The sequence below is a fragment of the Grampus griseus genome, assembly GCF_964374135.1.
Source record: "Grampus griseus genome assembly, chromosome: 14".
In the NCBI taxonomy this organism is placed as follows: Eukaryota; Metazoa; Chordata; class Mammalia; order Artiodactyla; family Delphinidae; genus Grampus; species Grampus griseus.
The window spans coordinates 77,883,256-77,900,598 of record NC_139008.1 but is presented as its reverse complement, the minus strand read 5'-3'; the positions used below and the strand labels follow the sequence as shown (position 1 = coordinate 77,900,598).

At 56.0% G+C, this 17,343-nt stretch overlaps 1 protein-coding gene across 1 annotated transcript in view; it reads left to right on the top strand.

Moving 5' to 3' along the window:
* The window catches only part of RIPOR3 (RIPOR family member 3), a 72,619-nt gene that overhangs the window by 34,418 nt on the left and 20,858 nt on the right, over nucleotides 1–17,343 (top strand). Inside the window, exons 2-3 of the mRNA XM_082671668.1 lie at nucleotides 8,318–8,436; nucleotides 15,103–15,249. Of these exons, the coding sequence (XP_082527794.1) occupies nucleotides 8,318–8,436; nucleotides 15,103–15,249 (266 nt within the window). The remainder of the gene's footprint in view (nucleotides 1–8,317; nucleotides 8,437–15,102; nucleotides 15,250–17,343) is intronic.

Sequence of the window (17,343 nt, the reverse complement as noted above, 5' to 3'; positions counted from 1 at the left end):
GCATAAAAAATATTAAATAGTATAGGATATTGTGACTGGTATAAAGATGGATGTATTATAAAATAAAATACATTCTATTAATATATATAAATAATATAATTTTACATTATATAATAAAACATTCTCTTTGACCTAAAATTTCATTTTGTAGTTTTCTGATTTTAAAAGTAATCCTCATGTTTTCATGGGGCCTGTGCACTGTGCCCACATCGCTAGTGGAGAAGTTGGCCCTAACTTGTTCCACAGACAGCAGTCAGGAACAGAATTCTTTCCCAGTCCTTTTGGCTGGTTTGGAGAGAGACTCCTGGGCTCTGATGTCCAGCTGTGTGGCAGGGGGAAGGTCTGTGTCCCCAAGATTACGGAGAATTCCAGGCGGTTCATCCAGGGTGGACTGGTTGGCCCACGTGGCCAGCAGAGTTCTGCCTGCCTGGGTTTGAATCCAAACCCTGCCTGTGTTGAGCTGCCCCAAACCAGCGCGTGCATTCATCGGCATCAGGGTCTTTGGGATTAAAAAGGGAGGTAGCCTTTGGGTCTCTTCTGGCCTCCAGGTAGGGGGTTACGATCAAGGCAGGTCTCACGCAGAGCACTGACGTTACAGCAAACACCCCCCAAGGAGGAGGTCAACCTCTACTCCAAGCTCAAGGCCTCACGCTCAGGCCTACAGGCTTTCATCCATACCCTGGCGTGTGTGCGTGTGTGCACATGTGCGTGTGAAGGATGGGGGTGGCAGAGGCCCAGTGGGAGCTGTAGGCCCAGGGACCCTTCTGAATATGTTGGGCTGCTGGGGCCCCCAGGTTCCCACACCCTATTCATGTCAGGAGACAGAGCCTGAACAACATTCGTAGCCAACGGAATAGAGTATCTACAACACTACTCCTTTCACCTGTGAGAAATCGTTCCTGACCCCCAGCACGCTAATTCACCAGCCCTCTCGTGCAGATCTGACAAGCTGCCTTTAACCTTTAACCTTTAACCCGGTCCTTCCCATCAGTCACCATTCTGCACCCCGCCCCTGCCCCCGGGGGACAGTACAGTGTCTGCAGACAGTCTTGGTTGTCACGACTGGAGGGTGGAGAGCTCCTGGCATCAAGGGGTGGGAGGATAGCTGCTAAATATGCAGGACAACCTCCACAGTGAAGAATGACCCCAAATGCCAGCAGTGCTGAGGTACAGACCCTCCCATAGCTGCTTCTGGAGTGGGGACCCGCGTTAGCGCCCTCCACGCAACACCTACTCACCCCTAGGATGTGGGCTAGGTCTACGGGCACTTGGGCCACGCTGCCCGCACATAAGCATTTTAAGGTGAGTTATTGAAGACCTAGTGCTGCCACGTGTTACTTCAGGCCGTTTCAGTTCTACCAGCCTCAGTTTCCCGGTCCGTAAAATGGGGGTGGTAACAGTGCCCACCTCAGAGGGGTGCTGTGGGGACATGCCCGATCCCTCCTGCCTGACCCCATTTTTATTGGTGATCCTAAGCAGACCCGAGTGAGAGTGGTGCTTCCAGAGGCTCAGCTTCGTCACCTCCCCCCATCTCTGGGCAGCTCCAGCTTCCTGTCTCCCCTCCCCACACCCACACACACTCCTTTGCCCGTGGCGGCCTCAGGAGGCTCCTTCCCCCAAGAGTTGCTGTCTCTTCCAGGTGACCCCTGGTCGACCCGCCAATGGGAGTGTGTCGGTGGTGGTCAGGGGCCATTTAAATTAGAACACTCTCTGGATATTTCACAGAAATTCATGAGTCATTTTTGCCTCATAAAACCCAGTGGAGTTAGCTGGGAGTGCAGATGATATCTGTGGACCTTTAAAACATTTTTTTTCTTTTTTTTAAAGAGGCAGGTTTCTCCTTTGATCCCAGGTTCATCCTGAGAAGCAACGTTCTCTAGGTTGGAGGACACGCAGTCAGCTTGGTAGCTTGATTACTGTGCGACCGAGGACAGCTTAGTCAATCTCTCCATTTTCTTCGAATTAACGTTTTTTTCTTAATTTGAGGGAATACATGTCCATTGTAGCACATTCGTAAGGTACTGTTTCAAAAATAAAACACGCTGTATACAGTTCACATCTTGCTCTGGTTTAGTCACATCTTACCTCAAACATTTTCCCATGTCACTATTCCTCAAAATCATATTCCTAACGGCCGCACAAATTTCTTTTGTATGGGTTATCTCACCTGTCCCTTGCACTTGGCCATTTGTGGCTGCACCCTCCGTGTTCCCATCTGTGAAATGGGCACAGGTGTGCTGTGAAGTCCAATGAGAGGGCCTGCCCATCCTCTCCTGTGACTGGTCCTTGACGAGCCTACAGGCCAGAGTTGGTGCAGGACAGGAACTCCTCCCAGGCCTGCCCTGGGCAGGAAGAACACAGCGGGCTGTGGACTGCATGATACACTGAGGCAAGGGCCCTCTTGGATCCCGGATTCTGACTCCGTGCCTGGTCTTGAATCTGGCCGTCAGGAAGTTTCCATTTGCCCTGCAGCTGCGGGACAGTGGACTCTGGGGGCACAGTTGGGGCTCCCCAAGGAGCTGCTTGCTCTTCTCTTATACCAGAAGCCGGAGCCATCAGCCCATCTGTCTCTTTGAGACCAGCTGGCCACCTGCAGAGACACACCTGGGGTCTCCAGGTGCCACTGGCTCCAGCTGCCACTTCCACGGTGGCCCCTGAGAGCTGGTGGCAGGACCCAGGAATGTGGGCTGCCAGGCAGGTGGGTGCCTACTTGCTCTATTTAAACCAAGTGTTCTTCAAATCCGTACTGTCTTCATTTAAACATGCTATTTAAAAAAACACTTTAAGTCATACAGAGCACAGCTTGCTCTAAATGGAAGGTTACCTTAAATGAAATTCAACAAAACAAAACAACCTGACTGCGTTCAAGCGCCTCCTCTGCCCACCCCTGGCTCTGTGCCCGGGCCAGCTCTGTGCTCTGTTGAACAGGAAGGGTGACAAGTGACAGAGAGTCGGGGAGCCAGGATGAAAAGACGACTAAAGACTAAAAGACTAAGAGAACCCTCCCACCGAGTGATGCCTGGAGGCCACTGGGCATCCCTCACTTGGCCCAGCGTGTGCTGTGCTTGAGGGAAGCCTGAGTTCTAGCCCAATCCTCCCATTTTACAGACTGGGAGACAGAGGTTCAGAGGGGTGGGAACTTGTTCTAGATCACATGCGGCTGGAACCGTATTCTCCTGTTTCCCCGGGCACGTCTTCCCAGCCCCATACAACCTGGCTCAGGAGGCGCCCAGCAGGGAGAGGGGAGCCCAAGCCGGCAGGTGTGGAAGCCGATGGAAGGCGTCCATCCTGCGTGGGTCAGCTACGGGATTTTAAGTGGGCTCCAGCGGAGGAGCAGGGGACTGCGTTTTGGCAGGCACAGGGAGTTTGGATTCTTCTGACTCTTCCATTCACCTCTGGGTGAGCTGGGCAGGTCGTCTGGCCCCTCTGGGCTGGGTCTGGCCATCAGTAAGATGAGGGAGTTGGACTCCATCTGGTGCAGACAGTCTGGTTCCCAGAGAAGCCTTCCCAGGACGCCCTTCCCTCTTATGTATAAACTCACATTCCTCATCCTGGGCTATTCTGCCATTTCCTTTCGTGCTAAACCAAAGGGCTATTTTGGAAACTCCTATAAGCAAACTAATCCCTGGCTGGCATTTGAACGGATATAAAAGAGCCCTAAGTGAGGGACTCAGGCATAAACGCCGCCCAGCCCTGAGAGCCCACGCCGTTAAATTTAGAAGCATCGCTTCCAAATGAGGTGAAATTGCAGGTTCCCTGTGGCCGGTGGGCAGCTTTGGGCAGCACCGAGCAGGACAGATTTAGCAGAACAGGCTCCGGCTCCCTCTGGCTGCACCTTGGAGGAAGAGGCCCAGGACGGCCCCTTCAGTGTCTGGGGAGCAGCTGCTGGGTGAGGAGCCCCTTCAGCTGGCCCGCCTGCCCTGAGCTCCCCAGCTGGATCCAAGCATCAGATGCTGCCCGAGTGCCGGAGAGAGGCAGTCTCGTCTGCCACCGAAGGTTTGGGACCCGCATGATTTCTGTGACTCTCTCCTCTGCCCAGGGGCCCAGTGAGGTCCCTGGCCTGCCTCTCATGCCCTGCAGAGTGCCAGCTGCCCAGGGCTGCCCGACCTGCCTACAGTCCAGCCGCTAAAGGGTAATGCCGGCAGGGGGAGGGGGAGGGGGGATGGTCTTGGGGGAGGAGTGGGGTCTCCAAGGTGCCCAGCCTCTGTTCTGAGTGGTCAGTGCCGCTGTTGTGTCAACAACTAAACATTAAGAGTATGACCCTTGGTGAAAGGTGACAAACATCCGTTGGGACTTGTCAGAAGCCCACTGAAGGCTCCTGGGATTCCAGGGGTCTCATCCCGGCCATCTCATGCCCAGTCCACCAGGGAGGGGATCATTTTGCAGCCCGCTGGGTGAGATCACAAGGGTCAACTTCAAAGGCTCAGCCCCACCAGGGATCGGCCAGGAGAGGTGCTGCTGGGATCTGACGCTGGTCCAAAGGGCCCTGGGCTCCCACACCCTGAAGCCTGCAGGGGATGGGGCTCGATGTCTCTCAGCCGTCCCCAGGGCTACATTTCTAGCTTGGCAGGTCTGGGCCATGAACCTGCTTCCATTCTGGGGCCCCCTCCCTCTTGCTCAGGTTCACGGCAGCGGAGGGGGGGGTAGTGTCCTCAGCACAGCCCCTGCGGAAGCAGGTGCATCCTAGCGTGAAGTAGCTGGGCTTTGGAGCCCATCACGCCCAGGTTCAAATCCCAGCTCTGGCAGTTCCGACCTGTGTGACCTTGGTTGAGTCATTTCCCCTCCTCTCTGAGTCTCGGTTTCTTTATCTGCAAAATGGGAAGGATAATAATAATATTTGCCTCATATAGTGTTGGGAGTATTAAATGAGATTTTAAACCTTTAGAGCAGGTAGCAGAAGGAGTGCTGGCCACCCAGGGGTCATTCATCAATAGCTGCTGCTCTTGTAAATAATGTTTTAGTGGAACATATCCAGGCTCATTCATTTACACATTATCTGTGACTGCTCTTGCTCTAAAACGGTGGAGTTGAGTAGCTGTGACAAACACCATAAGGCCTGCAAAGCCAAAATAATTCACTCTCTGGCCCTTTCCCGAAGTCATTTGTCCACCCCTGTCTTGGAGTCCAGCACATAGTGGGAGTTTTAATCTTTATCCTGTTCTTCCACTGACTGCGCCTTGGGCTGCACAGCCTGCTGAAGTGGGGGAAGCAGCCCCAGCCTTTCAATTCTTGTCCTCTGGTCCCGTAAAGATGCGCTGTGACTCTTTCAGGCCCTGGAGAACGCCCCCAGCCCCACCTGCAGGGAACTCTCTGTCTAGTCGGGGAGGCAGACAAGTCACCATTCACCGTCCACTGTAAGTAAAGTGAGGCAGGGATTGGGGGGAGGTCCAGGAAGGCTTCCTGGGGGAGATGACATCTGGGCTGGAAGAGGAGCTGGGAGGGTCTAGCCAGGAGGCCAATCCCCACGTGACAGCCAGACCTCACCCTGGAAAACGTGGCTCCCTGAGCCAGCCTCTTCACCTCTTAGAGGCTCTTTCCTCATGTGAAAAGTGGGGTCATTGCACCTCATGGCCCTGTTGTGAGTAGTCAGTCTACAGCCAGGTGCTGGCACATTGCGTGGGTCTGCACTGAACCTCAGTTCTCCTCCTCGGTCCTCCTTTCCTAACGCTGGGCGGGCAGATGGTTGGGTTTGTTCTAGCAAACTGCATGCAGAGGAACTCTTTAGCGATCGTCTTTCTCCCTTATCTTGAAGTGGAGGACCTGGGGGAGGCTGGAAGAACGACCCAGAAGGCCTGGGAGGGAGGGTGGCGGGGAGGTGGAGGGAGAAGGTGGAGGGAGGGCGTTCCGGTCCCCAGCCCCCCGGGGCTGGCTCCAGAGTCCACGTCCCACCCGCTGACCTTGGGGATCTCCCTGCCTGCTCCCTCCTGTGCCCTTGCTCATCCTGGCTAGGATGGAGGGAGGGCGTGTTTAGCAGTTTGAGAAGCTTCCAGTGCCACCCAGAGCCTGTGCTGATAGGGGTGGGGGCAGTGGTATGCTGATAAAAGTTTAACAACAGGCAGAAAAACAAACAAACAAAAACACCTCAAACCCTAATTTGTAGCACGTGCCCATTTCCACGCTGTACTTAATTCTGTCATGGCTGATCTCAAGCTACCAACATTCCTGAAAATTTAACCGTCGACTCCTGTGAGCTGGTCCAAGCTGGCAGCAGCACAGCCCAGGTAGGGACTGTGGGGGCGTGAGGGTCCTCCCGTGGGGCTGGGGCGAACCCCCAGAGTGTGGGATGCCTGCCCACGTACCTGAGAAGAGCTGGCTCAGCATCAGTTACACTCGGGTTCTCAGCCTGGCTCTGCCGCTTCCTAGCTGGGTCCCTGGGCTCGTCTTGTTACCTCTCTGAGCCTCAGTTTCCTCATCTATTGAATTAGGTTCGCAACGGCTCCTACACCTCAGGGGGTTGTGCGGCTCTACTAAGATAATTTACATAAGGCGCGTAGTGGACAGCTGGCCTAATTATGAGCTCTCCACTGCCAGACTGCGTCAATTTCCCCATCCGTACACCAGGCTGCTGTTCACGGACCTATTGCACGGGACAGTCCCTGGCACTGGGGCTCCACTCAGTGGGTGCTCCGCAGACACTTGCCGCTTCCTCCGTCGGGGCCAGAGGTCGCTCCTCGGCTCATCTGCCCCAGCAGCTGGGGTCTCCAGGCTGGGGTCTTGGTCAGCCGATGGCACACAGACAACCAGCTCTTTCTGGTGTCTATTTCACATCATGTGCTGTCAGCACATTGTGTCCTTGGTCCTTTTCTGAATTTCCATTTTACAGACGTGATCACCGAGGCCCGGAGCCGGTGAGCGGCACAGCTGCAGCTGGGGTTTGAGCCCAGGTCTGGCTTTGTTGCTTCCAGAGCTCACCTATGCACAGCACGTGTGGGACTCTGGGCTGCGGGAGGTATCGGAGGAGGAGGAAGCTTGTGGGGGGTCACGCAGATCTGCCAGGGGGTTCAGAGTGAGGGCTCTGGAGCTTGTGGTGGGAGCTGACTACGAACAAAATGCAGGATAGACACTGGATAGATGTGGCTGCAAAGGGAACGTTCTTCCAGGCAGAGGCCCCAGGGTGGGCAAAGGTGTGGAGTCTGGGCTCAGCCACTGGGTGGAGGGGATGTGGGAAGCAGGGGCCCTACCGAGCGGGAATAGGAGGGAGTTGGCGGAGCGGAGCTTTCTCAGGGCAGTGGGGTCCCCAGAATCCTTGCACCGACGCCACCCTGGCTGAGGGGTGAGGTATAAAACTGTAGCAGCAGAGATTTAGGTTAGATATGGGGGAGAACTTTCCTATTGTGTTGGAAGACACTGGACGATATTCCCAAACGATGTGGTGGCATTTTTCCAATCTCGAGATGGTTTGGAAAAACGTAAAGACAGCCAGGGTTCTAGGCTGGCCTCCCTGCAACCTGGGTCAGAGATGGGGTAATGGATCTGTGGCTTCTGGAAGCCTTTGATGCCAGCAGCCTGGCCTCATGTGAACTGGGCTGACTCACCCCCTGCTCAAAACCTCCCATGGCTCCCAGTTACCCTTAGCCAATTGCAAGGCCAAAGTCCTTCCTGGGGCCACCGAGGCCACCCTGACCTGTGCTCTGCTGGCCTCTCCAACCTCACCTGGAGCCACCCCCCCACCCCCCTGGACTTCTTTCCATTTCTGGATTACACCTTGTCCTCTGCGCCTCCAGGCCTTTGCTCACGCCGTTCCCTCTGCTTCAGATACCTTTCCCTCCCCTCCCCTTCCCCTTCTTCCCTCCTCGCCTTTCCTTCTCAGCTCTCGGTCGCCTCCTCCATGGGTTGGTCTGGTACCCCCATCATTTCACTATGGACTCCCTACTGTAATGGTGGCCCGTCAGCCCCCTGCTGGACTTGGAGCCCTGGAGGGCGAGGGCTGGGCCTGCCTTACTCGGCGTCTGGCTCACAGGAGGTGCTCAGCGGGGGTTTGTGGAGGGGGGTCAGGGTTACTGGCAGAGAGGAGTAGCTGAGGGGAGGTGAGAGGAGCTGGTTCACGAGTTGCTGGGTGCCCCCTGCATCACACAGGCATCAAGGACCCAAGCACAGGGTGCAGAGACCTGGGTTCGAATCTTGCTCCTGCCCCCCCCCAAGCTCCCTGACCTCACTGAGCCTCAGTTTTCTCATCTGTGAGCTGGGGGCAGCTCCAGCCGCCCCCTCTCTGGGGCTGCTGTAGGGCCCTTGGGGGCCACGGTGGAGGGTAGCCAGCCTGCGGTCAGCACTCACCGGGTGCCAGTTCGAGGCTGACTGTCCTGCCCTCTCCCTGCAGGTGACAGCCATGTCGGTGAGGGTGCGGTTCCTGTCCTCTGGGGACACAGGGGCTGTGGGGGTCATGGGCCGGAGCGCCTCCTTTGCCGGCTTCAGCAGTGCCCAGAGCCGGAGGATCGCGTAAGTTCTGCCCGGGCTGTGTGTGGGAGGCTTGTTTGAGGGCCAGGGATCGGGGGGCCGGCGGGGGCATCCTCCTCCCACGCCAGTGACCCTGAGGCTCACTCTCATGCCAGGCCTGCAGCGCAGGGTAGTGTGTGTTTGTGTCTGCCTGTGTGTCTGTGTATGTCTGCGTCTGTGTGTCTGTGAGTGAGACGCTTGGTGTTGGGAGAAAGCTGTAATTTGCTTCAGATCTGAACAGGTGTCACCCTACAGTTGATCCTGGAAGCTGATCTGCTTGAGTTTATCAGGCCCACTTGGCAGATCAGAAAACTGAGGCTCAGAGAGGCAGAGCTGCTCACCCAAGGTCACACAGCAAGACTGATTCAGAGTTGGAACTTAGTCTCCTAGGGGCCAGGTTAGGATGGAATGTTCTTCCTGTTTTTTGTTTTTTGTTTTTTTTTTGCGGTACACGGGCCTCTCACTGTTGTGGCCTCTCCCGTTGCGGAGCACAGGCTCGGGACGCGCAGGCTCAGCGGCCATGGTTCACAGGCCCAGCCGCTCCGCGGCATGTGGGATCCTCCCAGACCGGGGCAGGAACCCGCGCCCCCTGCATCGGCAGGCGGACTCTCAACAACTGCGCCACCAGGGAAGCCCTGTTCTTCCTGTTTGATAGAATGGGAAGTAGGGCCACCTGTGACCTGGGGCAAGTGACTTCACCTCTCTGAGTCTGGTTTCCTCATCTGCGAAATGGGGATCACAAATGTCCCTCCCTCATGGGCTTGTCATGAGGGTACAGTGAAGTGACACATGGTGAGCTGTCAGCACATGCTGGCACGCAGTAGGGGCTTGTGGGAAGTTTTCCAAGGAGGAGAGACAGGCAGAGGCAGGCCTGGTTAGTACTGACCCTCCAGACGTGAGTTCACGGCTGATCTGCGATGTGTCTCCTCCCGCTGCAGGTAATGCCTGGGAGGAGGGTGCGTTTCTGCTCCTGGGGCCACAGCCCTGCCAGCTCAGGCGTGCCGGGCCTCTGGCTCCAGGAATCCTGAGGGCCCCAAACGGCTGCCAGTCTGAACAGCCGTGGTGGGCAGGCAGGGCCCTCAGCCAGAGCAGGGCGCAGAACCAAATCTCATCCTGGCGTTCCCCTACCTGAAACCCTCCGGAGGTTCCCGTCCCACTGAGAGCGCAATCCGGTCCCCACGCGGCAGGGTCTGGCTGGCCAGCCTCATCCTGAGCCCTGGGCTCTAGCCGCATTGGCCTCTCTGTCCTCCAGGCCTTTGCACAGGCCCTGCCCTCGTCCTGGAACCCTCCCCACTGCGATTCACCTGGCCTGGTCCCGCTTAATCTCATCAGGCCTTGGCTTCAAAGCCACTTCCTGGGGGTTGGGGGTGCGGACCACCCGAGCCCGGCAGGCCCTCCTCGTGCTCTGTCCATAGGCTCCCCAGCTGCGCATTAGACCCACCTTCCCCTCCCCCCGCCCCACCCCCCATCACTGTGAGGCCGACCCTGTGGTCAGGCCCTCCCAACTCACTCGCCTTGTCTCGGGGCAGCCCAGCTTCTCGGTTCTGAGGTGTGCCTGGGAGGAGTGGCATCTCAGGGCTGAAATCCTGGAAGCACCCCTAGGAATCCCTAATTCTTTCCACAAGTATTTATGGAGCATTGGCTCCGGTCAGGCCTCGTCCCGGGCTGTGGAGACAGGCCCAGGCCCCGCCCTCCTTTCAGGACGGGGAAAACAATAAGCCAGTGATAGTCAAGATGGATGCCGCTGGTGGCAGGTGCCCGGAAGGGGTTAAAGCAGGGAGGCAGGAGGGCAGCAGGGGGCTTGGAGGAGGCCCCCAGTGAGGCATTTAAACGAAGGCAGAGAGAAGAGGAGCCCATCACGTGCAGACAGGGTGTGGGCGTGGGAAAGCCTTCCAGGCGGAGGGGACAGAGGTGCGAAGGCCCTGAGGTGGGAATGAGCTTTGAGGGACAGAAAGTGGGTGTGCGGCTGGCCTGTGGGACAGTGGTGTAAATGTCCTGGGGCTCCCCGTCCTGCCCCCATCCCCCAACCCTGCAGGGACTACTGGAGGATGTCTGGCTTGGACGGGTTCTGAGATTCCTGAGTGGCCTCCATCGGGCCTGGTTCTCTGTAGTCCCCTTGTCCAGGGGTGAGGAAGTAGCTGCCCGTGATGGCAGAGAAGCAGCACATCTGTTTTTAACTTCCTGTCTCTGTACATAACTTCTGTACATAACTGTACATAACTTCCTGTCTCTGTACATAACTTCTGTACATAACTGTACATAACTTCCTGTCTCTGTACAGCTCCCAGGGATCTGGACCCTGGCTCTGGGGCTGGACGGTCTGGATCGGGTTTCAGGTCTCACCTCTGGCCTTATTTCCCAAGTAATCCAACCAGGTTGAAACACGGCCACATTGCCAAGGTGCTCAGCAGCGGGGGCAGGTCAGGCAAAAATAACCTTAGACAGGAGAGCAGAAGAGCCTGGCTCCACTTAGATGTCCCCAGCCCTTACCCCTGCACTGGCACCTGAAGCCCCTTTGCCTCTGGACAGCGTTGTTGTTTTTTTCTTTATTGTGTAATCAAAGAATTCACTTGGGGAAGTAATCTGGTGAGGAAATTTTACACTAAGCTTGAATGACTGCTATAACAAGGCCACATATAATAAATATATAATACTATATTATAACATAAGGCCGTACATAATAAGGTGGGCAGATGAAGAAGAGAGCCGGGCCCTGACACTGTCCCATTCTGCCCTGACTGACAGGCACAGGCTGCTCTTAACCCCTTCCTGCCATCCCTCAGCCAGGTCTCCCCTCCCTCAGGCAGGGACCCTCTTGAGCCAGGAGACCCTGCAAGGTCCGCACCACCTGGGAATTCCTCCACTGGGACGGCTGGGAAGTGTAGGTGTGAAAACCAAGCAGCAGCCCTTGATTTTCAAGGAGAGGAGGCTAGAGAAAGGGGGCAGAGAGGAGGGCTAGACCTCAGAGACATGTATCAGGAGAAACAGGCTAGTACACGTGAAGCACCCAGAGCAGAGCTTGACCTTTGCGAGTGCCGTGCGCGTGTTTGTCATCATCCCTGGGCGTCTAGTACCACCAGATGCAGGAGGAAAGGTGCGCTTACAGCCAGCTTTGAGTCCTCACCTGAAATGTGTCCAGTCGGTCCTCTTATTTATTGCCCCGCCCCCAGCCCCTCCTACCTCCGGATCCTGCACCTGCAGCAGCCGTGCACCGGGCCTCCGATAGTGTCTCCCAACGACACCAGGTAGAAGGGCTGGCCCAGCGGCCTCACGTGAGGGCTGGGGCCCATGGGTCACACGTGCCCATCTGGAAGCTCGTCTGGCATGCCGGGGGATGTTTAATATTTACTGAGTCCTCTCAGAACTGCTGTGACATCCGCCCCTGGAGGTTGCTCCCTGCCCTGGCAGTTGTGGCACTGGGCCAGACATGAAACCTGATTTCGCCATCCGGAGACTGCACGTACATCACCGTCCCTGGCGGGGCTGGCCACCACACCTGCTCTGCTGAACCTCAGACAAGAGCACTGGGTTCAGAGCTTCCCCAGGAGCCGGTGCTATCAGGCACAGCCACAGAGCGAGGGCGAGGAAGTTGCCAGGTAGATGGAAGTGGGATCCAGCCGAGGGCACGCATCTGCCGGGGACTGTGGGACTCTGGGAGCTGGCAGGTGAGCGGGGCTCCTGCAGCCCCACCTCCAAGCTGCTCACCCACCCCACCTGCCTGTCTGCCCACCTGCCGGGGACCCTAGCCTGTCTGAAACCTGCTTCTCTCGAGGCTGCAGCCCTGCCTGTCCCTGCCAGCCTGCAGATGGCAACTTTGTGGAGGGTGTGTTCCAAGAGGTGGCTGATGTGGCCTCCGGGAGGGTCGGGGAGGAGGGAGCACAGTCCCTGCCTGGGCTCTGCAAAGTGTCACTTGACATATAATATATGAATAACAGCAACGGCAGGTGCAGGGGTGAGCTTAGTCCCCAGGGCTTGCGTGCACATTACCCAGACTCAAACATCGCCTGATTGGAGGAACCTTCCCTGTTCACCCTTTGCATTCATTATCCTGCCTTTGTTTTTATTCTTGGCACTAGGCACTATCTGATGTATAATTTTTTTTTTTTTTTTTTTTTTTGCGATACGCGGGCCTTCCACCGCTGCGGCCTCTCCCGTTGCGGAGCACAGGCTCTAGGCGTGCAGGCTCAGCGGCCATGGCTCATGGGCCCAGCCGCTCCGCGGCATGAGGGATCCTCCCGGACCGGGGCACGAACCCACGTCCCCTGCATCGGCAGGCGGACTCCAACCACTGCGCCACCAGGGAAGCCCTGATATATAATTTTTTAAATTGAAGTATAGTTGCTGTACAATATAACTGATATGTACTTTTAAAAATTACCTTATTACCTTCAGCACATATATAGCACTTACTCTTTCCTGGGAACTGCTTGAATCTCTTTACATTTATTAACTCATGTAACTCTCACAGCAACCCTTTCTCTGGTCCCCATTTTATGGATGAGAAAACCGAGGCGCAGAGAGGTTCAATAACTTACACAAGGTCACACAGCTTATAACTGGGTGAGCCGGATAGAGACCCCAGCATGTGGTTCCGGAGTCTGTGCTTGCTACCACTTCCCACGGTCTGCCCAGCTGGCAGGGCAGCTCACGAGGGCAGGGGTTTTGTCTGTTTTGGTCACTGTTCTACCCCTGGCCCCTAGAATGGCATCTGGTATATGACAGGAGCTCAGTAAATATTTGTTGAATGAATGACTATCTCATGACAACTCCGTGGGGCAGGCCCTCTTATTATCCTCCTTTTACAGATGAGGAAACTGAGGCTGCAGTAGATTAAATACCTGTGCCCTCTGGGGCTAGAATTTGGCCATGGGCGGCTGACCAGGAGCTTGTGTCCCGTGAGATGATAGGAGTTGCTGGCTTGGTGAGGCCCCTGAGGTTTCCAGGGCGGGGCTCCAGGTCCTTCCCTGATGCAGCACCCTTGGGACCCAGTTCTCAGCAACCCCGGGCAAGCCCTGGGACCTGTATTTCTGGCACGTTGGCCTGTAATGTGGCTGTGCATCCATGTTTTGGGGAACCACGGGGTTTGGGGCTTGATGTCCGACAGCAGGGGTGGACGGGACAGCTCTGCTGAGTCAACCACAGGACGCTGTGACCGTGTGTGGAATGTGCAGTGTCTGGTTGGCTTGGAAGTACAGCCCAGCCACCTGCCAGGCCTCTTGGGGACCAGGGCTTGGCGATGGCCCAGTGGCCCTTCTCCCAGGCCTGGCGAAGGAGATGGAGCTGTGTCCACTTGCCCCCTGCCCAGCTCTCCAGACCACAAGCCCCCCACCCCTCCCCGCAGACTGTGAACCCTTGAAGGTGGGACTCTGGCCCCTTGGCTCCCATCATGTTGCATGATTCAGAGAAAGCCCCGTTCTGTGAGTGTTTGAATGAATGAATGAGCCTGTGCCCTTGATTTTAGACCCTAAAAGGGCAGCAGACTGTGAAGGGCATCCAGGGACACTCGGAGCTGGGTTTCTAGCAGGAGGATATCTCCCGAGTGAAGCAGAAATGGTGAACCCCTGAGAAAGTGGTCCTCCTACTGTGGTCTGAGGACCAACAATAGTGTAGAGCCAATGGACCGTCTGCTCCATAGGCTGTCCAGGGCCTGTTCCTTCTCTCTTGTTGCTTGGCCATACCTGTGGGGGGCCCCAGTGCACATGGTTGAAGCTGGCTCTTCAGTGCATCCGAGGAAGATGAGGAAGGAAGTGGGAGAAGTTCTCTTCCAAGGAAGTGGAATATGTTGACTAACCCAGTACTGGGACATGGGTTTGCCTCAGAATGCCCATGGATGCATGGGTGTGTGTGTGTGTGTGCATGTGTGCGTGTGGGTGTGTGCGTGTGTGCATGTGTGCGTGTGCGTGTGTGTGTGTGTGTGTATGGTGATTTGGCAGGCTACCTCCCTCCAAACTATATGTATAAAGAGCAGAGTTGGGGAGATGTCCCTGAGGGAAATTGAGGTGCTATTAACAGAGGGAGGGGAATGGATGTGGGGCAGGCAAAGCCAACAGGTACCCAACCCATGGGTATACCACTGGACTATGATTTGGCCTCCCACGTTGCTTTGCCTGCACAGAGCTTGATGAAGAGCACAAACAGACAGCATTGGCATTTGGGCTGCTTGATTGTATTTCTCACTGTAAGTTAATTTCTCACATCAGGTTAGTGTTATTATTCTTTTTTTAATTTATTTTTTATTTTTTTTGCGGTTCGCGGGCCTCTCACTGTTGTGGCCTCTCCCGTTGCGGAGCACAGGCTCCGGACGCGCAGGCTCAGCGGCCATGGCTCACGGGCCCAGCCACTCCGCGGCATGTGGGATCTTCCCGGACCGGGGCACGAACCCGCGTCCCCTGCATCGGCAGGCAGACTCTCAACCACTGCGCCACCAGGGAAGCCCCTATTATTCTTTTAATCCTCATATCCAAGCCCTCATTTGACAGATGAGAAAACTGAGGCCCAGAGAGTCTTGGCAGCTTTCCTGAGACCACGCAGCTTGGTGGCAGTGGGGTGAGACTCAGCCAGGTCTGCTGACTGCCTGGGGCTCTGGCCACTGTTCCCAAAGTGCCTGCCCCTGAGAAGGGCTTGGTCCAGACCCCTGCTCTGACCACGCCCCCCCATCCCTTCTCACAGAAAGTCCGTCCACAGGAACTCAGTGAGGTCTCGAATGCCTGTGAAATCCTCCAAGATGTATGGCACGCTGCGGAAGGGGTCTGTCTGCTCGGATCCCAAGCCACAGCAAGTGAAGAAGATCTTTGAAGCACTGAAGAGAGGCCTCAAGTAAGGATGGCTATTCGTGGCCTTTAACAAGTGCATTCTTTGTCCTCGTCTGCTCGGTCCTCTCTGCCTCTTCCTGGGGAACGTGGGTGGGTCTCTGCTGTAAGAGGCCACAGAGGGAGCTCCTCGTTATCTGTTTAGTCAACAAGCATGTCCTGGGTGCAGCCATGTGCTTGGCCCTGTCCTTGGGCACCGGGGACACAGTGAATACGGCAGGGGGACCCTGGTCTCATGGAGCTCACGGTGTGGAGGGGGAGACGGTGATAAAAAGTAATGTGATCAATACCGTAACTTCCACGAGCCCAGAGGGCAGTGAGGGAGGTGATGGAGAGACAGCGTGTGGAAGGCCTGTCACACAGGGCTGCCCAGAGAGCTTCACTGAGGAGGTCCTGATGGTTTCCGAGAAGGAGCCATTGTGCTGGCCTCTGGGGGACAAGCATCTTGGGCAGAGGGAACGGCACGGGCAAAGGCCCTGCAGTAGGAGCTTGCACAACAGCTGGAGGTCAGGGAGGCTGGATTCAAGTGAGGAAGAGACTGACTGATTAACTGAGCAGAGGTGGGAACAGGAAGATTCAGTCACTTATTCCCCATATTTTTATTGAGGGCTTATCAAGTGCCAGGCGCAGGGTACGGGAATGAACAAAACACAAAAACCCCTGCCCCCGCGGAGCTGACATCCCAGTGGGGGACACACAGACAATAAACAATATAGAAAAGTAGGATAGAGAGTATGTCAGGGGATGGTAGCTCCTATGGAGGAAAACAATCAGGGTAGAAGGTGTGCGGTTGATTTTAAATAAGGTGTTCAAGGAAGGGCTCACTAAGAAGGTGACATTTGAGCAAAAACCTGAAGAGGTGAGCCCTGCAGATGACGGGAGAACATTTCAAGCCAAAGGAGCCACTTGTGCAAAGACCCTGGGGCAGGAGCATGATCGGCCCATTAGGGGCACAGTGGTCGGGTCAGCATGGGAGCTGAGGTGGGGGGAGGGGTATTCGCACATTTGCCGAATGGAAGGCTTTTCCTTCTTCCTGGGATGCCCTGTCCTGCTCTCCACCTCTTGTGACCTGCTCTTCATCCCTCACTAATTAATAATAATAATAATAATAATAATAACAGCGGCAGCACCTCTATGACTTGTTTGGTGCTTCGTGTCCCTGATGCCGTGAGAGACTCTCTCAGCCTCCTTTTCCAGGCGAGAAACTGAGTCCCAAAGATGGGAAGCATCTTGTCCAGGATCCCACAGCCAGGAAGCAGAGAGTGGGGCTCCAGGGCCAAGGCTGCCTGCCCTGCTGTCCCCTGGGCTTAGGGTAAATGCCACCTCCCTCCGTGCCGGTGCCTGGCTCCCTACGCAGGGGTCATCCCACAGTGCGCCCGGCGCTGGTGCTGAGAGGGAGCCGGGGATGTGCCCAGAGGGTGGAGGCCTATCTCCAAGGTGCCGCTCTCCCAGGAAAGCTTCTGGTGATTCCTGTGAGGACCGCACATTTGAGACGTGTCTGGGGTCAAGGGCATCTCCTTCTTCCTGGGGAGCCCAACCCCTGAGGGAGCTGTGGTCTGACAGAAGGTAGTGTAAGTGGGCCCAGAGAGGGTGAGTCACCTTCCTGGGGTAAGCCAGCAAATCTACAATGGAGCAGGACGGGGCCCCCACCTGGCCCCCAAGTCCAGACCTCAGGTTTCATGTCCGAGTCTCTTTTTGGCAGAAAACACAACATGAAAAGTCCCCTCGGGCCCATGGCTTTTTCTGTGCCTTCCAGAGTGGGTTTGTCAGGCCCCTTTCTGGGCCTGGGCATCCAGGCAGCAGGACGGCCTGCCTTTGGCTGTGAGGGAGGTGTGCTCTCTGTAACCTCCCCACGGGCTGGGGTGAAGATACTGGACTCTGGAGGCCACTGCCTGGTTTCAGACCCGGGTTCAGCCTCTTCCCTGCTGTGTGACCCTGCGCTGAGTTGCTTCAGGGTCAGTTTGCCCATCTCTAAAATGGGTATAATAACAGTAGCTCCTGTTTGCAGGGCTGTTTGGGGAATTACCTAAGGGATTCCCCATTTTGTACAGCGCTGGGCGCACAGCCCTGGGTGTGTGGGATGTGGAGGCTGGGCGAGCTG